The 25,652-nt window shown below is 36.9% G+C and overlaps 3 protein-coding genes across 4 annotated transcripts; all 3 read left to right on the plus strand.

Moving 5' to 3' along the window:
* The first annotated feature begins 558 nt into the window (after positions 1-558).
* Positions 559-1,900, plus strand: LOC132178196 (amine oxidase [copper-containing] alpha 2, peroxisomal-like). The gene is made up of 3 exons (XM_059590672.1): positions 559-567; positions 953-1,491; positions 1,610-1,900. The coding sequence occupies exons 1-3, from the start codon at positions 559-561 to the stop codon at positions 1,812-1,814; spliced, it is 753 nt and encodes a 250-aa protein (XP_059446655.1). The 3' UTR covers positions 1,815-1,900.
* A 3,565-nt stretch (positions 1,901-5,465) lies between these two features.
* On the plus strand, positions 5,466-9,361 carry LOC132178272 (amine oxidase [copper-containing] alpha 3, peroxisomal-like). The gene is made up of 5 exons (XM_059590747.1): positions 5,466-6,241; positions 7,218-7,602; positions 7,690-7,803; positions 8,524-9,062; positions 9,157-9,361. Exons 1-5 carry the CDS (start codon positions 5,466-5,468, stop codon positions 9,359-9,361), a joined length of 2,019 nt encoding a protein of 672 aa, XP_059446730.1.
* A 6,159-nt stretch (positions 9,362-15,520) lies between these two features.
* LOC132189263 (amine oxidase [copper-containing] alpha 2, peroxisomal-like) lies at positions 15,521-22,347 on the plus strand. Of its 2 annotated transcripts, none has more exons than XM_059603929.1 (5): positions 15,521-16,322; positions 20,653-21,037; positions 21,128-21,241; positions 21,326-21,864; positions 21,965-22,347. In XM_059603929.1, the coding sequence occupies exons 1-5, from the start codon at positions 15,544-15,546 to the stop codon at positions 22,167-22,169; spliced, it is 2,022 nt and encodes a 673-aa protein (XP_059459912.1). In that variant the 5' UTR covers positions 15,521-15,543; the 3' UTR covers positions 22,170-22,347. The 2 variants fall into 2 exon arrangements, with proteins under 2 accessions (XP_059459912.1, XP_059459904.1); XM_059603921.1 differs by lacking the exon at positions 15,521-16,322 and adding an exon at positions 18,954-19,779.
* Positions 22,348-25,652: the final 3,305 nt, after the last annotated feature.

Here is a 25,652-nt window from a genome sequence, read left to right on the forward strand (position 1 = left end):
CTAAAAATTAGTGGGTTAGAGCATTCCCAATAGAGGAGCCAAATTTTTATGCAAAATAGCTTCTTAAAAGACACTTTATCTAGTTTAACTAATGAATTTTTAAAGGTCTCCTACATCCGATTAGCTATATTTTTATCTATATCATATAAATATTATTAAAAGTAAGAAAAGTTTTGGAAAAAATAGAACATGTGAAAGAAAAAATATGAAAAGTTTTGGAAAAAAGAGAATATGTGAGAGAGAAAATATGAAAAGTTTTTGAAAAAAGAGAACATGTGAGAAAAAGTAGGAAAAGATTTGAAAAAAAAAAAAAAAGAGAAAACAGGTGAGAAACAATAAAAAATAAATGACTCCCTTGAAATGTGCTGCTACATTTAGCTTTTTTTTTTTTTTTTTTTTTTTGGCTCTTCCAATCAAATATCTATTTTACATTTTTTTTTTACTAATCCAATGGAGGGGGTTTTTTAAACATTTGAAGAGTCATTTTAAATAAAAGTAACATTTGGCTCTTCCATTGAGAATGCTCTTAGGGTTGAAGTATTTGACCACTTTAATTAAATGAATAAGGTTATGGTTGACCTATATAGTACTCTTATATCCATGTTTCAACATGACTCGAGCCTGACACTTGACATATATAAATGTTTATAATTTTTTATAAGACTTACAAATTCGACACGAAATTAGGGTAGATGGCTTTAACTCATTTAATTAAATTAGTCATATTAGGGTTGACCTATATAATCTTATTCTTATTTCTCGACATGTCTCAAATTCAACACACGAACACGAATTGTCATCCTTATTTGGGATGCACACTGCAAACAAAGTGTTAGTATCTATAGCATTATTCTATGAATTTTTTTATATCATGTATGCATGTTCACTCAATATTGATTAACATAGAAATGTCAAAATCAAAATTGGTGATTACTTCCTCTAATCCTAATAGGTTGGGCTAACTGGCGTGCTAGAAGTGAAGGGTGTGACATATACCCACACAGATGAGATAAGAGAGGATGTGCATGGGACTTTGTTAGCAAATAACACTATAGGTATCTACCACGATCACTTCTTGACGTACTATCTTGACCTCGACGTGGATGGTGAAGCCAACTCCTTTGTCAAGAACAATTTGGAGACGATCCGAACAACAAACCAAAGCTCACCAAGGAAAAGTTATTGGACAGTTGTGAGTGAGACAGCTAAAACTGAAGGAGAAGCTCGAATTCAGCTAGGCTTGAATCAACCTGAGCTAATAGTTGTGAATCCCAATAAGAAAACTAAAGTTGGGAATAATGTCGGATATCGTCTGATTCCAGGGTCAGTGGCACATCCCCTTCTGTCGTACGATGATTATCCACAGATCCGAGGAGCCTTCACAAATAAAAATGTCTGGGTCACACCTTATAACAAATCAGAGAAATGGGCAGGAGGAGCATTCGTAGATCAAAGCCGAGGAGAGGATACCTTAGCAGTTTGGAGTCTCAGGTACCACATATATAGAACATAAACATAATTGATCACTGCATTCGATAATTGTGACTAAATTCTATATATATATATATATATATATATATTGTATTGAATTGGATGGATGGGTGTGCAGGAATAGGGAGATTGAAAACAAGGACATAGTATTGTGGTACACAATTGGATTTCATCATGTCCCTTCCCAGGATGAGTTTCCGGTGATGCCAACGTTAAGTGGTGGGTTTGAGCTACGGCCTAACAATTTCTTTGAGAGCAATCCAGTACTTAAAACAAGAGCTCCCAATGTTGTACCAGGGCCTAACTGCACCACCCAAGGCTAGGATTTTATGTTATCATAATGCGAACCATAAATAAATTAAGAAGGGTTTAATAGTTGGAGAATAAAATAATTCCTCAGCTCATTCAATAATGACAATATCGTTTGCTATAATTTTCCATCAATTCTTCCTTTCTTTTGTAGTTGTTGATCTGTCCGTGATTCAGGGATCGAGTACTTGATTTACGCAAGATTGAACAACTATTGTGGTCGGTATATATATATATATATATACACCGAAGAAATGTTTCTACAAAAGTGAAAATGAATCCCACATTTTTAATAGATAGTATTTTTCAAGCAGTTCGATACCTAAAAAGGCCTAAATTATATAATTTGATGACATACAATTTTAAAGAAATTGTAGGAAATCTTAATCCTAATATTTTATGTCAAGATATTACAATGCCATTAATTCAGTATTTGACAACTCAACTATTGATTCAATCTATTTTCCTACATTAATTTAGGAGTTTCCATGCCTAAATATTCCTTCCAAGTAGGGGTGGGCAAATTAACCGTTACCGTTTAACCGGCCGTCTATCGGCTTCGACCGAACCGATATAAACCGTAGCCGATATGCCGATATCCTTATCGGTTAAAAAAAGTATACCGGAATTCGGTCCGGTCCGGTCCGGTTAAGCGGTTCTTATCGGTTAACCGGTTAACCGATAAGAAACCGGATTTTTTTTTTATTTTTTTTTATTTTTTTTTTAAGTCCTAGTCCCAAAACGGGGCCGTTTAGTCTTTTAGAGAGGTTTCCAAATTCCCACAAGTAACACAGGTTTCCGAATTTGTGTAATGGTGTTGCCCATGACTTATTTTCCTTTTGCTAAGTGACTTTAATTAGTTAATACTTTGTTTATTATTCATTAATGAATTTTATTTTAATTTGGGTTTGGGTAGGTTTGATGTTTTTTTTTTTAAGTGATGGCATTTGATGAGATTTCTTTGCCTTTGGTAAAAGCATTTTTCATTAACTAGTTTTGCTAGTCTAATTAGCATTCATTATGTTAATTAGTCCATTTGCTTTGGAAAAATGTATTTTATAATATTAAAAAAAAAAAAAAAATTGAAGTGGATCAATATAAAAAAGCTTCAATTTTTAGCCCAAAAAACAAATATTTGGGTCCCAACAAAAAGTATTTGGTCCCTAAAACAACTCATTTTTAATAAATTATTTTATCCCAACAAAAAGTATTTGGGCTCTCAAAAGTCAAAAAAACTCATTTTTGATTTTTGGCCCAACAAAATAAATCAATATAAAGCTCTCGGTTAAATCGGTTAACCGGTTTAACCGGACCGTTTAACTGTGTACCGTTTTAACCGAAATTATCGGTTAAAATTCTTATTGGTTCGGTATCGGTTAATAAACCGTTTAACCGAAAATTATCGGTTAATAACCGATAAGGTCCTTAACCGGACCGTTTTGACCGATACTCAGGCTTACTTCCAAGGCATGAATGAAAATTTTAAGTGAGAACTTTTAGGCTTGTAGGTTGTAGTTCTCAGGTATTGATTCCACTTACGTAATGAATTTGTAACTTAGATGATGCATTAAATGTTGTACTAGAAAGAAAGGGCAGAGAAGATTGAAAGCAGCTAGCCATCTTTTTGGAACAACCTATTGAGGTTAATTTGGGAGTTTTCGTGACCTTGTGTTCCTTCCAAGGCAATACCGCGATTTTTAAGTGAAAAGCTTTAGGCTTGGAAATATATAGGATCCTCTTTATTTCAAATGAATTAATGGAGATGAGCCATTTAGATAAAATGGTAGGATTAAATTGTCCAACCTTTTAAAGATGAGGACAATTTTGTTCTAATTTTATCACTCTTCTATCTAAATGAATACTCTCTATTTCAAATAAAATATAAAGAATCATTTCTACATACTTGTAGGTTACAGCTATTGTGTATCAATTCCATTCATATAATTTTGGAGTTTCCATGCCCTAATATTCCTTCCAAGGCATGAACAAAAAATTTAAGTGAAAAGTTCTAGGCTTGTAGGTTGTAGTTTTCATGTAGATGGCTGCTATACATCCTAACACTTTTTCTCAAATTTCCTTTCTCAAATGATCTAGACCCCACATTCATTTAAAATATATATATATATAAATCTATTTATTTATTGAATAAACCAAATCATTTAAAAAAAGAAATTTAAAAAAAAGTATTGGGATGTTAGTATTATTCTTTCTTGAAATGAATTTGTAGCTTAGAGAATGCATTAAATGTTGTACTTATGTCAACCACTTTTGAGTGGACAAATGCTAGTTACGTACGTAGACAACCAAAAACAAAGGACTAGGACGATTGAAAGCAACCGTCTTTTTAAAACAAGCATGACCACAAATTTAAAGTGAAAAAGTAGCATTAGGCTCGTAGGTTGTAGCTATTACGTACTCATTACATTTTTGTCATTAAGGCTGTGTTTGGCAAAGGAGCGGGCCAAACCGGACCACAAAATTTAAAAAATTTCTCTCAAAATCAATTATAACATTCTTATTTTTACATCACATCAATTATTTTTTATTACTATTCAAATAAAACAAATTTTTTCGCTTTTTTTATATAAAACATTCTTATTTTTTTCTCTCACATCAATCAAATCTGTTACAGCCCACTTCCTTTTTCAAACCTTTTGCCAAACACACCCATATTTGTGCCTTGTGGCTTACGAGAAAAATGAAACCTACAATGAAGTTGTTAATTTGGGAGTTTCCATGCCCTAATATTCCTTCCAAGGCCTGAATGGAAAGGGGCGGGAAGCTTGAAAGCAGCCATCTTATAGAAAGAACTTATTGAATTGTTAATTTTGGATTTTTCTTGACCTAATATTCATTCCAAGGCATGACTGCAAATTTTAAATGAAAAGCTTTAGGCTTTCATTATATAATAGGGAAAAATATATTTTACCCCACTAAAGTATTCACAGATTTGTAATTTTAATCCTAATGTTTAAAAAGTGACATAAGACCTCTCATAAAGTATCTAACATTGACATTTGACCCCATGAAATACACTTTAGCCCCCTAATCAATTGACACTTTATCCCCCAAAACTTAGTTACTTCGGGTGGGTAAAATGTAAACATAAAATAGTTTGGAGGGGTAAAATATACTTTATGAGGCTAAGTGTCAATGTCAAATACTTTAAGGGGGTAAAATGTCACTTTTTAAACATTACGGTTAAAATTGCAAATTCATTGATACTTTATGGGGGTAAAAGATATTTTTCCTTATATATTAACTGTTGTACTTATTACATTAGATTTTTGTTTACCATCTGCATTGCGTAGCTAGGCAAGTGCTAGGCACATACAACTACCAAAGGGAATGGACCACTATCAAGTTGTTAACTTGGGAGTTTTCATGCCATAATATTTCTTCCAGGGCATGAACAAAAATTTTAAGTTAAAAAGTTTTAGGCTTATAGGCTGTAGTTAGGGTTGTACAAGTGGTGGCTATCAAACCCCGCAAAAGTCAAGATTCATATTAACTATTTAAGAAATATACCCTTGTGTCTATTACCCCATCTCCTAATTAGCTTATCTTGACTTGCGCGCCTTACATTGTTCAAACTGATAAATTATGACACTTGAAAGGTCTATTTAAGGGCAAATTAAGAGTCCTTAATTTTTCAGGACAGAGCCATGGCATCAATGTTGACACTACTAATGGTCTTCTTACTCTTATCTCTCTACACCTTCTCACTGGTCTCAAGCCATCAGCACCACCCCCTAGACCCTCTAACCCCATCCGAGTTCACCCTGGTCCAAACCATAGTCAAGAAGTCATACCCCACCCCAAACCACAACCTAACCTTCCAGTACATAGGTTTGGACGAGCCAGACAAACCCACCATCCTCTCATGGCTATCAAACCCCGACTCCACAACCCCACCTCGCCGTGCCTTGGTCACCATACGTCTCAAAAAAGAATCCCACGACTTAATAGTGGACTTGACGACCAGTTCATTAGTCTCCGACAATGTTTACCTTGGACATGGTTATCCTCTGCTTACCTTTGATGAACAAGATGCTGCATCCGCATTGCCAGAAACATATGAGCCATTCATCAAATCGATTGAGAAGAGGCGGCTGAACTTATCAGATGTCCTTTGCACCACGTATACAGCCGGATGGTACGGAGAGGTGGAGAGTAAGAGGGTGTTGAATCTACAATGCTACTACAAGGAAGGAACAATTAATTTCTACTTGAGACCGGTGGAAGGAATATTGTTGGTGGTTGATTTGGATGAGATGAAGATTGTTGAATACTACGATAGGTCTATTGCTCCAGTCCCAAAAGCTCAGGGAACAGACTATCGGGCATCGATGCAGAAGCCACCGTTTGGTCCTCATCCAAATGGTGCAACCTTCGGGCAACCGGACGGACCAGGATTTAAGATAGATGGGCACAATATCAGGTCAGCGTACAGAAGTTAAGCTTTTTTTATTCTTTTGTGCAAACAGATTCATCCAATTCCATGTGATTTCGTTTTTTTATATTTTTCGATTCATTCATTTAGTTAAAAACTCATTACATAACACCAATTACCAAAAGAATTTGGATCATCTTCGGTTCATCCAGTTAGTTATATTATTGAGGGATATTTTTGTTCCAAAAAAAGTAAAAAGACAAAAATACTCTTCAAATATAATTAACTGCCCACATTCAGACTTGGAGATGATCTAGTTCCTTAACAAAGGGCCCACATTCAAACTTTCCGAAGGTCTATAGTTGGTTAACCTGTTGCATGCCGCTGGTCCAGTAAGCCCTCAGGCAAAGCCCATTTGGTACTCTTGATTTTGAGGTAGATCGATTGACCACTCCTGGTGAAAAGACGGTTAGTAAAATTCACTAACTATCTAGACGGTTAGTGGTTAATAACTCTAATAACCGCTAACTGTTTTTTAAAAGAAAAAAAAAAACAACATCATTTATAAATGTTTATACAATTTTATATATATTTAAAATTTTAAACACAAAAACGACACCATTTCGTAGGTGTGTATATATATATATATATATATATATATATATATATGCGATTAGTGGTTTTGAAAAAACCTAAAACTGCTAACCATAACCGCCAAGGAGGTTAATGGTTTTTTTTAACCGCTTTTAAAAGTGGTTAACGGTTAGTGCGGTTAGCTGCCCGCTTTTTCACCCCTACTTCTTTGGCGGTAGCTCAATTACCTAGCTCGTCTCTCCCAATGTTTTTTAGTTTTTTCTTAAACTTTTTTGTGTATATATATATTTGAAGGACAAATACGGTATTCTAATTCCTAAATTCAGGATATTAAAAACTTTGCACCTATGGTCAAGTACAAGTTACAACATTTTTTCCAGATAAAGTTTATATATATATCTTAAGAGTAAATTAATTTGTTTGTGATTAGTTGGGCAAACTGGATATTCCACCTAGGATTTGATCAACGAGTTGGTCCAATAATTTCTCTAGCATCAGTTTATGACGTTGAGAAGCAGACAAATCGACGGGTGTTATACAGAGGATTTATATCCGAGTTATTTGTGCCTTACATGGACCCAACCGAGGATTGGTACTACAAAACTTTCTTCGATTGTGGCGAATTTGGTTTCGGTCAATCTGCAGTATCACTCCAGCCCTTCACTGATTGCCCGGCCAATGCAGTATTTAGGGACGCATATTACGTGGGTCAAGATGGTGTGCCTGTCAAAATATCCAATGCGCTTTGTATTTTCGAACGCTATGCGGGAAATATAATGTGGCGTCACACTGAGTCGGAGATTTCTGATGAAGTTGTAAGTGACATTTTTATTATTATTATTATTATTATTATTATTTGGACTTAATTGATAGTTTTATATAATGATTATATGGAATTGCAGATAAGGGAGGTTAGGGCAGAAGTGAGCCTGGTGGTGAGGATGGTCGCTGTAGTGGGCAACTATGACTATATTATTGATTGGGAATTCAAGCCAGATGGCACCATTAAATTGGGGGTATGATTATTAGCTTGGAATTTTTTTTTTTTTTTTTTCAACTTTAAAATGAAATAAGAGTTGCATCATCAAGAAACATGTACCACTACATTAATTTGGGATTAATTCGGGTTGATAATTTTTTACACAATCTATTAACTTGATATGAAATTAGCATATTAGAGTTAAGGAGTCTGACCAATTTAATTAAATAGTTCAAGTTAGGGTTAACCTATATAATCTTATTTACATACATTCGACACTTAACATAAACGCTTGTAATTTTTGACATAATCCATAAACTCGGCATGCACGAACCCAACATGAAACTATGGTTGAGAGGTTTGATCTATTTAATTAAATGGATGAGGTCAGGATTGACCTATATAGTCTTATATACATGCATCATTATGACTCGAACCCGGCCCAACACCTGACATAAGGGCTATTAATTTTTGACACGAGCACAACATGAAATTAAGGTCGAGGAGTCTGACCTATTTAATTTAATGAATTAAGTTAGGGCTGACATATATAATCTTATACTTATTCCTCAACACGACCTAAACCTAACACACTAATACGAATTGTCACATCTATCTGGGATGCACACAAAGTGTTAGTATGTGTAACAATATTATTCTGAGTTTTTTTATATCATGCATGTATGCATGTACACTCATTAATATTGATTAACATAGAAATGTCAAAATTGGTGATTACTTCCTCTAATCCTAATAGGTTGGGCTAACTGGCGTGCTAGAAGTGAAGGGTGTGACATACACCCACACAGATGAGATAAGAGAGGATGTCCATGGGACTTTGTTAGCAAATAACACTATAGGTATCTACCATGATCACTTCTTGACGTACTACCTTGACCTCGACGTGGATGGTGAAGCCAACTCCTTTGTCAAGAACAATTTGGAGACAATCCGAACAACAAACCAAAGCTCACCAAGGAAAAGTTATTGGACGGTTGTGAGTGAAACAGCTAAAACTGAAGAAGAAGCTCGAATTCAGTTAGGCTTGAATCAACTTGAGCTAATAGTTGTGAATCCCAATAAGAAAACCAAACTTGGGAATAATGTCGGATACCGTCTGATTCCAGGGTCAGTGGCACATCCCCTCCTGTCGTACGATGATTATCCACAGATCCGGGGAGCCTTCACAAATAATAATGTGTGGGTTACACCCTATAACAAGTCAGAGAAATGGGCAGGAGGAGCATTCGTTGATCAAAGCCGAGGAGAGGATACCTTAGCAGTTTGGAGTCTCAGGTACCACATAGATCAATATAAACATAATTGACTGCATTCGATAATTGTGACTAAATTCATATATGTTTTGTTTTGAAATTGGATGGATGCGCAGGAATAGGGAGATTGAAAACAAGGACATAGTATTGTGGTACACAATTGGATTCCATCATGTCCCTTCCCAAGATGAGTTTCCGGTGATGCCAACGTTAAGTGGTGGGTTTGAGCTACGGCCTAACAATTTCTTTGACAGCAATCCAGTACTTAAAACAAGAGCTCCCAGTGTTGTACCAGGGCCTAACTGCACCACCCAAGGCTAGGATTTTATGTAATTATCATAATGCGAACCATAAATAAATTAAGAAGGGTTTAACAGTTGAAGAATAAAATAATTTCTCAGCTCATTCAATAATGACATCATTTGCTATAATTTTCCAACGGACAAGATTACAAGTATCTCAATTGCATTTGGGTTACATCAAGGAGATCTTTGTAGCGTAAACCACCCGTCAAGATTGCAAGCATCCCAAAATAAAATAAAAACAGAATAGCACATTGTAAGTAAGGGAGGGCTTGAGAAGTCCGATTATGCATGCGGTCCAGCTTCTCTTGGGCCTTCTTTTGGACCCTTGGGTTCTTTAATAACTTGGCCATGGCCCATTCAGCCATGATGGCAATAGCTACTTTGGGATGAACATTTCTGAGAAATCTTTTTTTTTTTGTCTTTCGAGTATTAATTAATTGAATGATTTTGGAGTTTCTTGTATAATGGAAAATCTCACATTAATGAAGATGAAGCAGTGCACCGATCGTGTGAAATTTTTTTTGGGGGGGGGGGGAAACTGGAGAAGAGTTTGGGTATGGGTTTGAGTAAAAAACCATGCAACCACTAGAATAGCACAGACCACATGGCACAACCAAAACGTAAGGACAGGGAAGATTGAACGCAACCATCTTTTTAAAACTTAATGGTGTTGTTAATTTGTGAGTTTTGTAAACCTAATATTTATTCTAGGCATGACCACAAAATTTTTAAGTGAAAAGCTAGCTTTAAGGCTTTGTAGGTTGTAGCTATTACGTACTCATTCCATTTATGTGATAGGTTTGTGGCTTACAAGTTACTATCACTACTTTGTGTATGCAAGTGCGCGCTAGGTACGTACATACGTCTACCAAAGGGAAGGGACCGAGATAAATGAAACCTACTTTGAAGTTGTTAAGTTGGGAGCTAGTTTCCATGAACAAAAATTTGAGGTAAAAAAACGTTTTAGGCTTATAGGATGTAGTTAGGGTTGTACAAGTACTTGGCTATCAAACCCCACAAAAGTTAGCTCCCAAGTTAGCTTCTTCTTCTTTTTTTTTTTTTTTTGGCATCCAGTCCAACTGCCAAAAATTCTCCAACTGCTGCTATCCAAAAATTCTCCAAAAATTCTCCCATTTCTCCAACTGCTGCTATCCAGTCCAAAAATTCTTCGGGTTGAAGGCCCCCGTGGAATTTTGGAATATCGAGTTTGAAACCGCTCTCCCATCGATTGGCTTGGGCTTGTACATGTGGTTGATGGCCATGTACTCGGTGCCCTGCAAAAGGGTTCCCAGCTTCATTCTCCGTACCTTGTTCGTCTTCCCCATCCGAGCCAGGCGGTGGGGGTTGGTGGCGACGCTCATGGTGGAACTCCGGATTGGCCAACCGAGTATTGGCGGCTGCAAGTTGTGCCCTCAATTCTACGATTGTGTCCTCCGTAAGTTGCCATTGTGCTGCCGCTTGTTCTCCACGAACTGAGTCCTCACGTTCATACACATTCTCCAAATTTGCATAGCGGTTACCCCTTCCACCTCTTGTGTTTGGTGCCATGGAAAGAAACTTGGGCTCTGATACCAACTGATGCAGCGAATGATAGTAATGAACAAGAAAACAACAAGTAGAAGGGATAAATATTTCTAAGATTGTGAGACTATCACAAGCACCAAAGAAACCTTCTCAAATTAATAGATGCTATCTATAAATTTAAGGGAAAAGTGATGAAGAAACTCAACTCTGAGTATTCTTATTGAGAAAACCAAATAATAATCATAAACTGAGTTTGCTAGAGGCTATAAGCATGTATTTATAGCCTCCAATACTCCTAATACTACTAAAATACGGAATAGGGACTTTCAAAACCCTAATCCCAACAAAATAAGGAAAGAAAGTCGTTTTATAGCGAAATAAATGCGGAAAAGTAACATAGGCGCCCCGAGTGCGCTCGATCGCAGGTAAACTTGCGATCGATCGCACTTCCAGAGGCTAGGTGCGCTCAATCATGCGATCGATCGCTGAAACAGGGGCCATCGGTCGCAGTTCCAGGAACTCCATTCTCCAACACAGGGGAACTGCGATCGATCGCAATCAGGGTGCGATCGATCGCACTTCCAGGGACTACTTCTTTTGCTGCGCGAGTCTGGGATCGTGTCACCATCTTCTGGGGCGTCTTCACACACTTATCCATTCCCGTCTTCTTCATGAAGTCCCATACACTTCGGTCTACATCACTACCAAACAACTTCAACAAAATATTGCTAAAATCGTCCTCTTCACAACTGCTTTTTTGAATATGTGCATTACACTCCAGCCAAACATTTTGTGTTGCCGGGCAACTCCACAGTGCATGACCCACCATCTCCACCTCCAAACTGCACACCGGGCACAACGAGTCACTTGTAATTTTCCTTTTGAAAAGATTCTCCTTTGTTGGAAGAATATTGTTGCATGCTTGCCACAAAAACAGTTGGACCACTCTCGGTCCATGAATCCGCCATATTTGCTTCCATAAAGGTGTCAAGTAGTCAACCATTGAGCCTCCACTTGCTTCTCTAATCTCTTAATTCCTTAGCCAGGTGGTATGCACTACGTACCGAGAAAATACCGTTCTTATTTCCCACCCACACTACTCGGTCTTTTTGCGTACGTGGACAAATAGCCATGCTACATATCATTTCAACCTCCTCTTCCATAAATATCTCCCGGATGAGAGGGATGTTCCACCATTGCAAATTCTGATCAATTAAATCACAGACTTTAGCTTCAGAATCCAACCTATGAACTGGAGTTTGAATAGCATATGTCGTCTTAGATGGCAACCACTTATCACCTCAGATTTTTATATTCCTCCCACTCCCCACCCTCCACACCAACCCTTCGCTAAGCAACAATTTCGCATTCCAAATACTCCGCCACACATAAGAGGGTCTTTTGCTTAACGGAGAGTCTAGGAACGTACCATTGGGATGATATTTCTCTTTTAGGATTTTTGCCACAAGTGAATCTGGATTTTGAATTAGTCGCCACCCTTGTTTTGCAAGCAAAGCAGTATTGAAGCATTCTAAGTCCCGAAAATCCATTCCTCCTACCTCCTTAGCTTTCCCTATATTCCCCCAGCTCATCCAAGCCACTTTTTTGTCATTCTTCTTATGCCCCCACCAAAACTTGGCCATCATAAAATTAATCTCATTGCATAGCGTTTTTGGTAGCTAGAAAACACTTATAGTGTACATAGGTATGGCTTGCACAACTGCCTTCAACAAAATCTCTTTCCTTGCATGTGATCCTTTTATTATTCATCACATTCAATGCACATACTACTGTTATACTAAAAGAGATTTTTTTTTTAAAAAAAAAATCAATTCAAATAGTCTCTCATTGTAAGTAGAGAAATTTCAAATATTAATTATTTATTGAAAAGTCACTCAATTTGTGTGTTAAAGGTACTTGAACATACATGCTTTTAGATTTTTTTTTTTTTTTTTTTTTTTTGGTTTAAAAAAGTGGTTTTGATGCACGAACCCATATTTGAAAAATGTTTTATGTTTTAAATTGTTTGTTAAAATATATAAAGAAGGAGCCTATATGTAGAAGTCAGTAAACCTAACCGTACATACAATAAACCAATGTGAATTCGTAATACATTGACTTAAAAAAAAATACAATTACTACAATACAATGTGGGACATATAATTAACCTAACAATAAGTACGAAAATTCTAGCTCTAATGTGAAAGTTCTATAATACGAATTGTAAACTTTCTTTGTTAATTCCTCTTTTTAAGTCTCCATCAATGGGAGGTGTTCTAAATTATTCTTTAGATTTTACATGAATAAATATTATTTTTTGTTGTTTGGTGCCTTGAATATCTCAAGTCAAGTTGTGGGCCCCACAATTTTATTTTTTAATTTATTTTTTATTTTTCAGTAAATTGACCCTAAACGAATGAAACAAAAAAAAAAGAAAAAAAAAATTCCCTTGATCGATGACTTAATTTTCTGATGTCGTTCTTCTCCCACGTCAGAAAATTTTCTGACGTGGTACTTCTCCCACGTAAAAAACGTTTCTGACGTGGTAAAAATTTCTAACGAGGTAAACATTATCACGCCAGAAAATTTTTTGACGTGGGAAAAGAACCACGTCAGAAAATTTTCTGACATGGCAAACAGTAACACGTTAGTAACTTTTGACGTGCTAAGCAGTAACATGTCAGTAAAAAAAATTTACTGACTCCTACATTTCTAACCTTCAACACACGTCAGAAAGGCCACGTTAGAAAAGTTTTCTGATGTGTCAGACATCATGACATGTCAGAAAACGGTAGTCAAGAAAAAATAGTTATTTTGTAGTGTTCATTTGGAGGAGTGAATAAACTTTCATGAATCCACCTGTTCCTGTGAAACCAAATTTTTCTTGTTGTTTCCACAAAAATAATACACTCTTCTCCTTCCCTTTTCTGATATAATTTCTCCGCCAATAGCAGAAAATCAGGAGCTTGTGGGATGAATTTCTGGAAAATCTGTAAACCTCTACTCCGTACGTCCATCGAGGATGGACAAGCCCATAGTACGTTTATGGAAAGTAGTTTCGGCTTCTAACCCACATATCAGACACATGAGATCAATAGCAATTTTCTTCTGAACTAGATTGTCCCATGTCGGTAATAGATCGTGACACGCACTCCACATGAAGTTTTTACTCGCATTTGCCATTTTTAACTCCCATATACCTTGCCAGATTCGACTGTATCTATTCCGGCTCGAAGACTCAGCCTTGGACCTTAAACCCAACCTAGCCTGACAGGCTAACATACCAACCAAAAGCTTTTAAAAATATATTACTTATAAATAACTGAAACTAATAAATATTGACTTTTGATTGGTTTAAGTTGATAATATACGTGATTATTTGATTATATTTAATCCATGTATTTAACTAATATCTGTCGCCTTCTACTTTCTTCTCGATGTACTCTTCTAGACTTCTAGTCATGAAATTGTTTTTTTTATATGTATTTCTATTTCATATACTAATCTTAATTTTATATCTTTTTACACCCTAATATATTTTTTTAGAATTGTAGTTTTAAAAGCATTATAAAATTAGAAGTTGAAGAGATTGAGATTGGTATTGAGATTGTTAGAATATTTTATATTATTCTAGTTTATTATGTTGCCATATGTTTTAGAGTTTCTTACCTACTACTTCTTCTTCTCTCTCTCTCTATATAGAGACTATAGAATTATGTAAGCATATCATATAATATATATCAATTAAACTCAATACAATGTAGTTCATTATTTCCTTCCGCTCTCTCTTTTCTCTCTCTCCTTCTTCCGCTTCCAATATATTCAATAATATATTTAACAGAGATAACTAATTAAGAATCTTAAAGCCAGATCCCTCCATCTTTATCTTAGTAGCCATACTAAACTATATCATTTAATCTTTTCAATAACACATAAACAATCAAACAAACATGGAATCAAACACATAAGAAGAGGAAACTATCCACAACAAATTTTAGTTTTGGTTCTCGAGGAAAATAAGTCAACCACGGATTCATATTAAAGAAAGTGAAAATTGGCAGGAATAAGGCACCCAATCTCACCCATTTTAGCTCTTAACAGACGTGCAATTAAAGATATCTTAAGAATTTATAGGAGATCCATATTTTATGTTAAAATTGAAAGGGAGACCCGTACAGAAGACTCACATGCATGGCAAGTTGGTAGATTGGATGATGAGCCTACTTATAATTACGACCCACAAGGAAGTGCATTTGTCCTTTGGAACAAGTGGCAATGGAGGAAAATCAAACTGGTTGACTTGGGTGGTTTTTACAGCTAGGAATAGGGATATTCCCTTTTGCATGGTATCTGACATGCTTCGACAATATATAGCTGGCCCTTCCTTAGATGAATTTTCAAAGATAATATTGCTAACGTTGAAATTTTGAACGGTGGCTAGCTTCAGCTCCAGGCCGCCTAGCCTGAAATTTCTGCGCGCGAGAGCGACTCAATGTTGGCGGGATGCAAGACTTCCTAAGCACTGATGTTGACTTGCACATTCCCAATTATATTTGCACCATTAATAGATTTTTTAAATAAATGTTAATCTTTAGAGATAAATATGGAAAATAAATTCATCAATAAATGTACAAGGCAGTAGGAGCCTCAGTATACTCGTCTTCCAAAAGAGGCATGGCTTCAACTTTCAAACCAATTCTCTTCCTACTCTTATCCATCTACACCTTCTCACCAGTCTCAAGCCATCAGCACCACCCCCTAGACCCTCTAACCCCATCTGAGTTCAACCTGGTCCGAACCATAGTCGAGAAATCATTCCCCAACCCAAACCCGTACAACCTAACCTTCCAGTACATAGGTTTGGACGAGCCAGACAAACCCACCGTTCTCTCATGGCTATCAAACCCAGCCTCCAAACCCCCACCTCGCCGGGCCTTCGTCATCACACGTATGGAGAGAAAATCCCACGAGATTATGGTGGACTTATCCGCTCGTTCGATAGTCTCCGACAAGGTTTACAATGGACACGGCTACCCTTTGCTCACCTCTAACGAACAAGTCGTTGCTGCAACCAAATTGCCACAAAAGTACAAGCCATTTATTGAATCCATTAAGAAGAGGAGGCTGAACTTTTCAGATGTGGTTTGCTCCACTTATTCAATCGGGTGGTTCGGGGAGGTGAAGAGTAAGAGGGTGTTGAAGCTACTTTGCTTCTATAAAGAGGGGACGGTTAATTTGTATCTGAGACCATTGGAGGGAATAACGTTGGTGGTTGATCTGGATGAGATGAAGATTGTTGAATACTTCGATAGGTTCATTGTTCCGGTACCAAAAGCTGAGGGAACAGAGTACCAGGCATCCAAGCAGAAGCCACCGTTTGGCCCCCGTTTAAATGGTGCAGCCTTCGTACAACCCAATGGATCGGGATTTAAGATTGACGGGCACACTGTCAGGTTAGTCAACTTTTTTTGGGTCTAGAAAAATGTTTCTAATTGTGAAGGACTAATGAGGAGCTCATAATTATGCCTTATGCCTCTGGCAAGGGGAGGGGGAGGACCCAGGTGATCGTGGGACACCATAAACTAAATCACCGAACTGTCTAGGACAAGTTGCAAGCAGGCCGGGTATTTAGGGCTAAGACAACAAGTTTAATGAGGCTTTTATTTTTTTAAGAGAAAAATAGAAAAAAGCCTCCCAAACTACCAGTCGTTTTCGATTTAACTCCCTAATGTTTCAAAAGTGATAAAGTAGCCCCCCAAACTAACGAACTATTGCATTTTGGCCACTCCGTTAGTCAAAACCGTCAGTTTAGACGGAAACTGCAAAACAACATCGTTTTGTCATGAGTAAGTTACTACAATGCCCTTTTATAAAAAAAAAAAAGGAAAAATATAAAAAAGCCCTCCAAACTACCAACCGTTTTCATTTTAACCTCCTAATATATTATAGAAACTTATTATCAAAGGAACTATTTCAACTTCATATATAGGATTATCTAATTATACTCTTAATCTGCACAGCGACAGACAAATTTCCATAATAACTAATTAGTTATCACTCATCATACTGCAAGTGCTGACCATAACTGAGTTTTTGGTAATTATGGAGTATTGACTAGCTTTTTTAAAAAATTTTAAAATTTTTTATTTTTAAATACTTGTAAGATATTAAGGACCTGGATTGTGAATTGTTGGAAAACCATAATAATAATTATGGATGTTGAAGAATTCATCGATATTAGGCTTTTCATATAAATGTGACCAATGGGACTTTCTATTAATAATTATTATTATTTTTAGATATATGGATAGAAGAGAATCATATTCTTTATATATGTATATATAAAACTTTATTGGGCTTTCCTATCACATGCTCTTATCCCAATTAGAGTTATATATAGGTTACATGCATGCGACTGAGCCAGTAAGTTTTGTGGCCGGGAAGGGGTTAGAGAAAAACTTTTTCTTATTTGTTTTGTTTTTGGTTTTTTGTTTTTGTCGATCTCTTCTGCAAATTTGTTTCTTATAAATTTAGTTTGTCTTCTACAATTAGGACAAATCTTTTAGGTTGAAAGGGTACGGGTCGGGGCCAACCGGCTTAAAGCAATGTTATACCTCCAAAAAAAAAAAATTTCTAACAAATTTGGGGAGCCTTGGCTTATACCAGCCACTCCAACTTCGTCTCTGGTTACATACATCTCACAACATCGAATACTCATCCTATCAAGGAAATTGCACAAAACTTAATAACTAATTAGTGATCACTCAATAATATTGAACTTATATAATATTATTATAAGTTATATATCCAACCTTATGAATTTCCACAACAGCCCTTCCCAAGATGAATTTCTAATTTTCTAGTGATATATTGCTGACCTTGATCAATGGCGGCTTGAGCTGCATCTCGCCTGTAACTTCTGTGAAAGAGACTCAAGGTTGAAAGCAACACCTCCTAAACCCTAGCCCTGTTGACTTGCATGCCCACATGCAATGCCATTAGATATTATTTTCTTTAATTAAAGATAATTATGGCACCCGTTGCATATATGGCACACGATCTATGGACAAATTTATTTCGTTATCTTTCTTTGTCTTTTCTACTGTTTGATGCATGCATGCCTTTGCTTAATTCCTACATAATAACATTTTGGCCCTTTGTTTTTTTGTTGCGTATCACCTATTGCTAGCTGTAATATTACTAAGATAAATATTGCCTTTCCTTTTAACATAATTAAGTCTGGTTTCTTGGATCAATTAGTTTGTTAGGATAGCGACAGTAAAAAATATAGAAAAGTATATGACGTTGACCCCTTACATAATCTAAGAGGTAAATTATATTTCCTGGCCCCTCAAAAGAAAAAAGACTACCACCCATTTGCATACCTCTAAACTTTGATTCATCGCGAGCAATTCATTCCTACAAACTACCATTTTGTTCTAAATTGCACCATACGTTAGATTGGATTGTTAAATGTGGATAGAAATTAAAACACATCTCATGCATGCAAATAAGGCGATAGTTTTTTTTTTTTCTTTTCTTTTGGGGGGGGAGGAGGGGAACCTATAATATATGTATTGCGTATATATGATTTTGCATCAAGTACAACTCACATGTGTGGTAGAGTGTCAATTTTAACGGCCTAATTTCACTCGAGATGCAACTCACTACAAAATGGCAGTTTTCAAGGATGAGTTGCAGTGAGTCAAAGTTGAAAAGTATGAGCAATAGTTTGGGGGTAAAGTATAACTTACACTCTACCTTATTATGAAAGATAAAAAAGGTCAACTTTTTCAAGTCGTTTTTGGGCTTTAATTTAAGAAGTATACTCTGATTTTATTTATTTATTTTTTTGCCATCTTCTGATTAGCTTTGGATCACGGATCGAAGACTTAATTAAGTTTTATATATGTTAGAGTACTGCTAATTTATGATCAATGCACTGACATAAGATCGAGACCTTAACAAATAATGTTAAAAAAATTCCTACCTAATTAATCTTTCATTTACTTAAATTGTTAAAGCAGATAAAATATATATGACAGTTGAAAGGTCCAAGTCTAACCATGAATAGATCAGGCCAAAATGCTTTATTTAAAGGGAAAATAAGCTTAGCTTTCCACAAAGAGCCATGGCTTCAACGTTTAAACCAATGTTGCTCTTCATACTCTTCTCAATCAACACCTTCTCGCCGGCCTCAAGCCATCAGCAGCACCCCCTAGACCCTCTAACCCCATCTGAATTCACCCTGGTCCGAACCATAGTCAAGAAATCATACCCCGGCCCAAACACCTACAACCTAACCTTCCAGTACATAGGTTTGGACGAGCCAGACAAACCCACCGTCCTCTCATGGCTATCAAACCCGGCCTCCAAACCCCTACCTCGCCGAGCCTTCATCATCACACGTGTGGAGAAACAATCCCACGAGATCGTGGTGGACTTATCCACCCGTTCGATAGTCTCCGATAAAGTGCACAATGGACATGGCTACCCTTTGTTTACCTTCGCCGAACAAGTTTCTGCAACCGAATTGGCACAAACATACGAGCCATTTCTTGAGTCCATTAAGAAGAGGAAGCTGAATTTATCTGATGTGACTTGCTCCACTTTTTCAATTGGATGGTTCGGGGAGGCGAAGAGTAAGAGGGTGTTGAAGCTACTTTGCTTCTATATAGAGGGGACAGTGAATTTGTACGTGAGACCCTTGGAGGGAATAACGTTGGTGGTTGATCTGGATGAGATGAAGATCGTTAAATACTTCGATAGGTTCATTGTTCCGGTGCCAAAAGCTGAGGGAACAGAGTACCGGGCATCCAAGCAGAAGCCTCCGTTCGGCCCCCGTTTAAATGGTGCAGCCTTCGTGCAACCCAATGGACCAGGGTTTAAAATTGACGGGCACACTGTCAGGTTAGTGACTCAACCTATTTTATGTTTCTTTAGAGCAAATTAATTAAACAACTTCATCCGATGCCAACGACGTTTGACGCTGCTCTTATTGGTTTAATTAAGCGCGTCTCTTTCTCTCTCGTTTTCATAAATCTCCTCTGCCGAACGGGTCACTGTGTCAACAAATCCAAGGATTCATTTGTGGATGGAAATATACAAGTGACGTTTTAAGATTGATTTCTCCAGCCTACGTTCTGCACGCTACGTGGAAAATGTACCACCGACTAGAATGAATTTTTCTGATCCATCCACCAATTCTGGACCAAAAATGTAGCAGCCATATGACATTTAGTACTGGGGTGGCCCACACTCTTGTTTTTTTCTATTCTTTTGTTTGACATATGATGTTAGATTCCAGCACATGTTCTATTTGTCCATAAGAATCTTGTCATTTTTTTTAATCCTTCACCTACCTTTTTTTTTTTTTTCTTTTTTTTTTAAACATGTCATACTCATTCATTGATAAAAGTTGCGAGCCTAAAACTCTTACAAACAGAGCAAAAAGCTCTGAAGTAAATCATAGTCGAAGCTAAAGATACAGTCATCAACAACAGACCAAATCAACTAAAACTCAGCATCCGCTAACCTATGACTAAATATCAAGTTGAAAACTCAGATCTCCATCAAACAGACACCATCTAATCCTTCACCTACTTTAACTCTAAAAGTATATAGGAAAAAAAACAAAAAACTAAAAACAATATTTGGGTCCACAAGGACCACAACATCACCTACCTAGGTGAAGTAGATTTGGTCAGTTTTGGGCTTAGAATGGATGGTTTAAAGCCCACTCTAGGTCGGGACTAACAAAGCTTTAAATCTCTTTGTGATCAGTTGGGCCAACTGGGTGTTCCACCTAGGATTCGACGTTCGAGCTGGCCCAATAATTTCTCTAGCGTCAATACTAGACCTTGAGCAGCAGGCGTATCGGCAGGTGCTATACAGAGGATTTATATCTGAGCTGTTTGTGCCTTACATGGACCCATCCGAGGATTGGTACTACAAAACCTTCTTCGATTCCGGCGAATTTGGTTTCGGTCAATCTGCGGTGTCGCTCAAGCCCTTCGCCGATTGCCCTTCCAATGCAGTATTTTTGGACGCATATTATGCCGCATCAGATGGCACGCCTGTGAAAACATCAAACACCTTTTGTATATTCGAACGTTATGCGGGAGACATCATGTGGCGTCACACAGAATTGGGAATTCCAAATGAAATTGTAAGTGATATTACTTTCACTAGTGTTATTTTTATTTTATGGGCATGTGATAATAATATTTAATATGACAATTATCATATGAAATTGCAGATAACGGAGGTTAGGCCAGAGGTGAGCCTAGTTGTGAGGATGGTCGCAACCGTCGGCAACTATGACTACGTTCTTGATTGGGAGTTCAAGCCAAGCGGCTCCATTAAATTCGGCGTATGATATTTTCTTCTAATTTAAAGATTCATGTTATTTAATAGACCGTTAATATGATAGTTACTGTTACTCTAATTTGAATAGGTTGGGCTAACGGGAGTGCTAGAAGTAAAGGGTGCAACATACACTCACACAGATCAGGTAAAGGAGGATATCCACGGCACCTTGTTATCGGAAAACACTATCGGCGTCTACCACGACCACTTTCTGACGTACCATCTCGACCTCGACGTGGATGGCAAAGACAACTCCTTCGTCAAGAACAATTTGGAGACAATCCGGGTGACAGACGGTAGCTCACCAAGGAAAAGTTATTGGACGGTTGTGAGTGAAACGGCTAAAACCGAATCCGATGCTCGAATTAATCTGGTGTCGAAGCCGTCGGAGCTAGTAGTGGTGAATCCCAACAAGAAAACCAAGATCGGAAACAACGTCGGTTATCGTTTGATTCCAGGGCCAGTGACACACGCTCTCCTGTCGTACGATGATTATCCACAAATCCGGGGAGCCTTCACTAATAATGATGTGTGGGTCACACCTTATAACAAGTCAGAGAAATGGGCCGGGGGACTGTTTACTGACCGGAGCCGAGGAGATGATACCTTAGCAGTTTGGAGCCTCCGGTACCGTACCACATAATCTTGATTGCTTTTGATTTTATTTTATTTTTTTAATGCATATTATTGATTTAGGTTTTTTATTTTGTTTGAATTGAATGCGCAGGAATAGGAAGATTGAAAACGAGGATATAGTGATGTGGTACACCATTGGATTTCATCATGTCCCTTCCCAGGAAGATTTTCCAGTGATGCCGACATTGAGTGGTGGGTTTGAGCTCCGGCCGACCAATTTCTTTGAGCGCAATGCAGTCCTTAAAACAAGGGCTATTAGCCGTGTACACTTGCCTAACTGCACCACCCGACCGTAGGATTCTATTCTATGTTGCCGTGTTGTAATTGAAGATTATCTTCACCACTTTCAATCTGTAGCTGATAATAACATGGAGATTTCATCAACTATCCATCAACGTTATCTTTATCGTTTTTGTCCTTTTATCTTTTCCTTATAATCCTTACAAATGTAATATCATTACAAAAGAAATAAAATGGCAATATATAGTTCTTCAATTATCTCAAAATTTCGTTGAAAATTTCATTTCAAATTAATATTGAAATTCTGTTGGTACAAAATTAAAAGTAATATATATCTCAATGTTGTTATTATGAATATAAATTGATGTTTTAGCCTTTTTTTTTTAAAATAATAATAATAATAATAAAAAATTCAATACTGTTGAAATTAAGTTCAACATATATAGCTTAATATTAATAATTATGCCATCTGATTTTTATTAGTGTACTATGGTCGTACTCTTTTCATTTAATTATGATTTTAATTAAGAATCAGAGTTTTAAAGTAATCAATGCTATGTAAGAAATTCTATTTAAGTATGTCCCTTATGTCACATATATTATTGTAATTATAAAATTACGGTGTTCAATATTCTATTCCAATTTGAAGCTTATTATGTAAATCAAATATTATAAATTAAATGACTGATTTAATTCTTGTGGAACAAGTATTTGATTTCAATCAAATATTCTGAATTAAATCACTGATTTAATTCTTGTGGAACAAGTATTTGATTTAATTAATGATTTAATGTTTGTGGAATCAATTAGTTGTATTGATTGATTTTTTATTCCTTGATGGGAGGAATAATTAAGGTAACAGCTCTAATTGAGGGTCCCCTGACCTACCTATAAATAAGGCATGTGTATTCCATCAATTGGCACTCACTGGTAGGCATAGGTCAGAAGAACCTCTCAATAAAATTGTTTAGTTTTAGTTTGATTGCTGTGGAGTCGTTCTTCAAGCTGCTTGAGCAAAGCAATGGCTGGAGGTACATATATATATATATATATATATATATATATTAAATTTCCGCTGCTAATTATATTATTAATTAGCATTTATATATATTCAATATCTTACATGTGGTATCAGAGCAACCTCTAATCCATATTTGCTCAGTTTAATTTTGAGATATGCCTGCTATAAAATTTTATTTTTTGTTTCAATAATACTTTATTTTGTTTATTGATTATTGAAACAAAATTGTGGTGAGGAGCATAAAGTATATCGAAATTGAATGAAAGCCACGACCACTCACTGGTCTGTTGACTTTTATTTTTGACCATATTGCCATGCTCCCTGTACGAAACCCATTTTTTCCCCTTTTGTGTTTGGAAAATCATCAGGATCAGAAACCCACGCCACGCCCATGGGTAACCCAGTCCGTGACCCACTGCCCTGGCCTCCACAAGCGGCGTTTCGCCGCATAAGGGAAGGAGATCACTTGCAGCACCGTTTTTTTTCCCACCTGCAGTGTCGATCTTTCCCCATTTGCAGCACCGGAATTCCCCTCCTACAGCAGCGGCGTTGGCCGCATAAGGTGTGCTGTTGACGGAGGAAGCCCCATAAGGGGCCGCCTGTGATGGACAGAACCGGCGCCTACACGAGCTGCGATTTCTGGCCGGAACGGTGGCCATTTCACCGGTCTAAAAATAAAAAAAAACGGCCGGCAGCCCCACACGGGGTGCCTACCGTTTTGGCCGGCAGCCCCACACGGGGTGCCTGCTGTTTTGGCCGGCGCATTAAAGAACCGGCGCCGGTGACCGGAGAATGGGGAAGGGGAAGAGGCAGCGGCGCAAGGGGCTAGCTTTCTGGGTTTGGGTGTTAAGTTTTCCGGGTTCGGGTATTATCATTCGGGTAGGGTTTTCAAACCCATAAGGAAACCGGGTCTACTGGTTTTGGGCCATTGGGTATGGGCTTTACTTTAACCAAACCCAATTCAGTTTAAAAAAAAAAAAAAAAGTTTATTAAGTGGGCTAACCCGATTGGGCCAACCCAATACAGAAACCAAAGGCTGACCCAATAAGGAAGCCCAACCCGATAACCCATTCAGTTTTTTAAAAAAACAAAAAACAAAACAAAAGGGGCTCATTGGGTTTCGAACTTGGGCTCTTAAGGAATAAAGGCCTAAGGTCACTTTAAGACCATTAGGCTATTCAGTTTATTATGCTTTGATATTGCATTTATATTTATCTTATCTTTTAAATTGTTCAGTATTAAATTATTATTTCTTTAATGCATGAACTTAAGGATACATTTATTAATTGTTTAAATATAAATTGTTTGATGCCTGGACCTGAGAATAATTAACTAAATCTCATGTATTGGTGAATGTTTATGGTACTATCCAAAATTGCAATCGGAAAGCTCTAGCAAGGCAAGCCATGGGACTTAAGTGTGCCGTTGTGCGCCCCCCCGCTTACCTGAGACACTATCCGGTTGTATTTTGGAAAAATACTATTTACCCACTAACATGATGGTTTTGTCTTTTATTCTTGGGAATTTTATTGTTTGGCATCTATATAGTTAATGATGTTAATGAAGTCGTGATTATCATAATAATTTTTGGGAGAGCCACAGCATCCCGATTTTTATGATGATAATTGCATCAAGATCATATATGTGAACTTCATACAGAAAATTAACATCATGTTGTAATTAATTCATAAATTTAATTTGCCAATCCCCACAGGGACGTTTTTATTTTTTATGAATTAATTAGAATAAGATAGTAAATTTAACATTAAAAATAAAATTTCTCTTAGGCCCATAGGTACGGAAAATTTTATTTATTAATGTTAAATTTATTAGTCTTATTAATAAAGAGTAAATTTCATGCATGATGCAACCTTTGCCCACAGGTAGGTTGAAATTTACTATTAAGTTAACATTGATTAATTTAAATAAAGTTATTTCATAGCATTAAAATTTTTTCCTTGGTTATTGCAGCTATTCCTACTGCTTTAATGGATGGAACTTTTCATGTTCCAATGCTTAATGGTAACAATTTTTCTGACTGGAAAGAAAATTTATTTTTCACATTGGGGTGTTTGGAGCTTGACTTGGCGCTCCGTGTGGACGAACCACCCGCCCTCACGGAGGAAAGTACGCTACAAGAGATTACTAAACATGAACGGTGGGAGCGATCAAATCGCTTAAGTCTAATGTTCATGAAATCTCATGTCTCTAAGGGCATCAAGGGTTCCATCCCTGAATGCACTAAGGCTAAGGCATTCATTAAGGCAGTTGAGGAACAATTTGTGAGTTCCGACAAGGCCTTAGCCAGCACCCTAATGAAGAAACTATCAAGCAAGTCCTTTGATAATTCCAAAAGTGTGCGTGAGCACATTATGGAAATGAGGGACATGGCAGCTCTACTCAAGTCCCTAGAGATTGACATATCTGAGTCATTCTTGGTGCATTTCATTTTGAACTCTCTTCCCTCTGAGTATGTTCCTTTTAAAATATCATACAACACACATAAAGACAAATGGTC

Source organism: Corylus avellana, chromosome ca1 (assembly GCF_901000735.1).
Source record: "Corylus avellana chromosome ca1, CavTom2PMs-1.0".
NCBI classification, from domain to species: domain Eukaryota; kingdom Viridiplantae; phylum Streptophyta; class Magnoliopsida; order Fagales; family Betulaceae; genus Corylus; species Corylus avellana.

Bases quoted from the DNA above. Each gene is read 5' to 3' on its own strand.
- LOC132178196 (XM_059590672.1), top strand. The intron at 1,492-1,609 runs GTACCACATATA...ATGGGTGTGCAG, and splicing joins TTAGCAGTTTGGAGTCTCAG to GAATAGGGAGATTGAAAACA.
- LOC132178272 (XM_059590747.1), top strand. From the start codon at position 5,466: ATGGCATCAATGTTGACACTACTAATGGTCTTCTTACTCTTATCTCTC. The intron at 7,804-8,523 runs GTATGATTATTA...TAATCCTAATAG, and splicing joins ATGGCACCATTAAATTGGGG to GTTGGGCTAACTGGCGTGCT. The intron at 9,063-9,156 runs GTACCACATAGA...ATGGATGCGCAG, and splicing joins TTAGCAGTTTGGAGTCTCAG to GAATAGGGAGATTGAAAACA.
- LOC132189263 (XM_059603929.1), top strand. From the start codon at position 15,544: ATGGCTTCAACTTTCAAACCAATTCTCTTCCTACTCTTATCCATCTAC. The intron at 21,242-21,325 runs GTATGATATTTT...TAATTTGAATAG, and splicing joins GCGGCTCCATTAAATTCGGC to GTTGGGCTAACGGGAGTGCT. The intron at 21,865-21,964 runs GTACCGTACCAC...TTGAATGCGCAG, and splicing joins TTAGCAGTTTGGAGCCTCCG to GAATAGGAAGATTGAAAACG.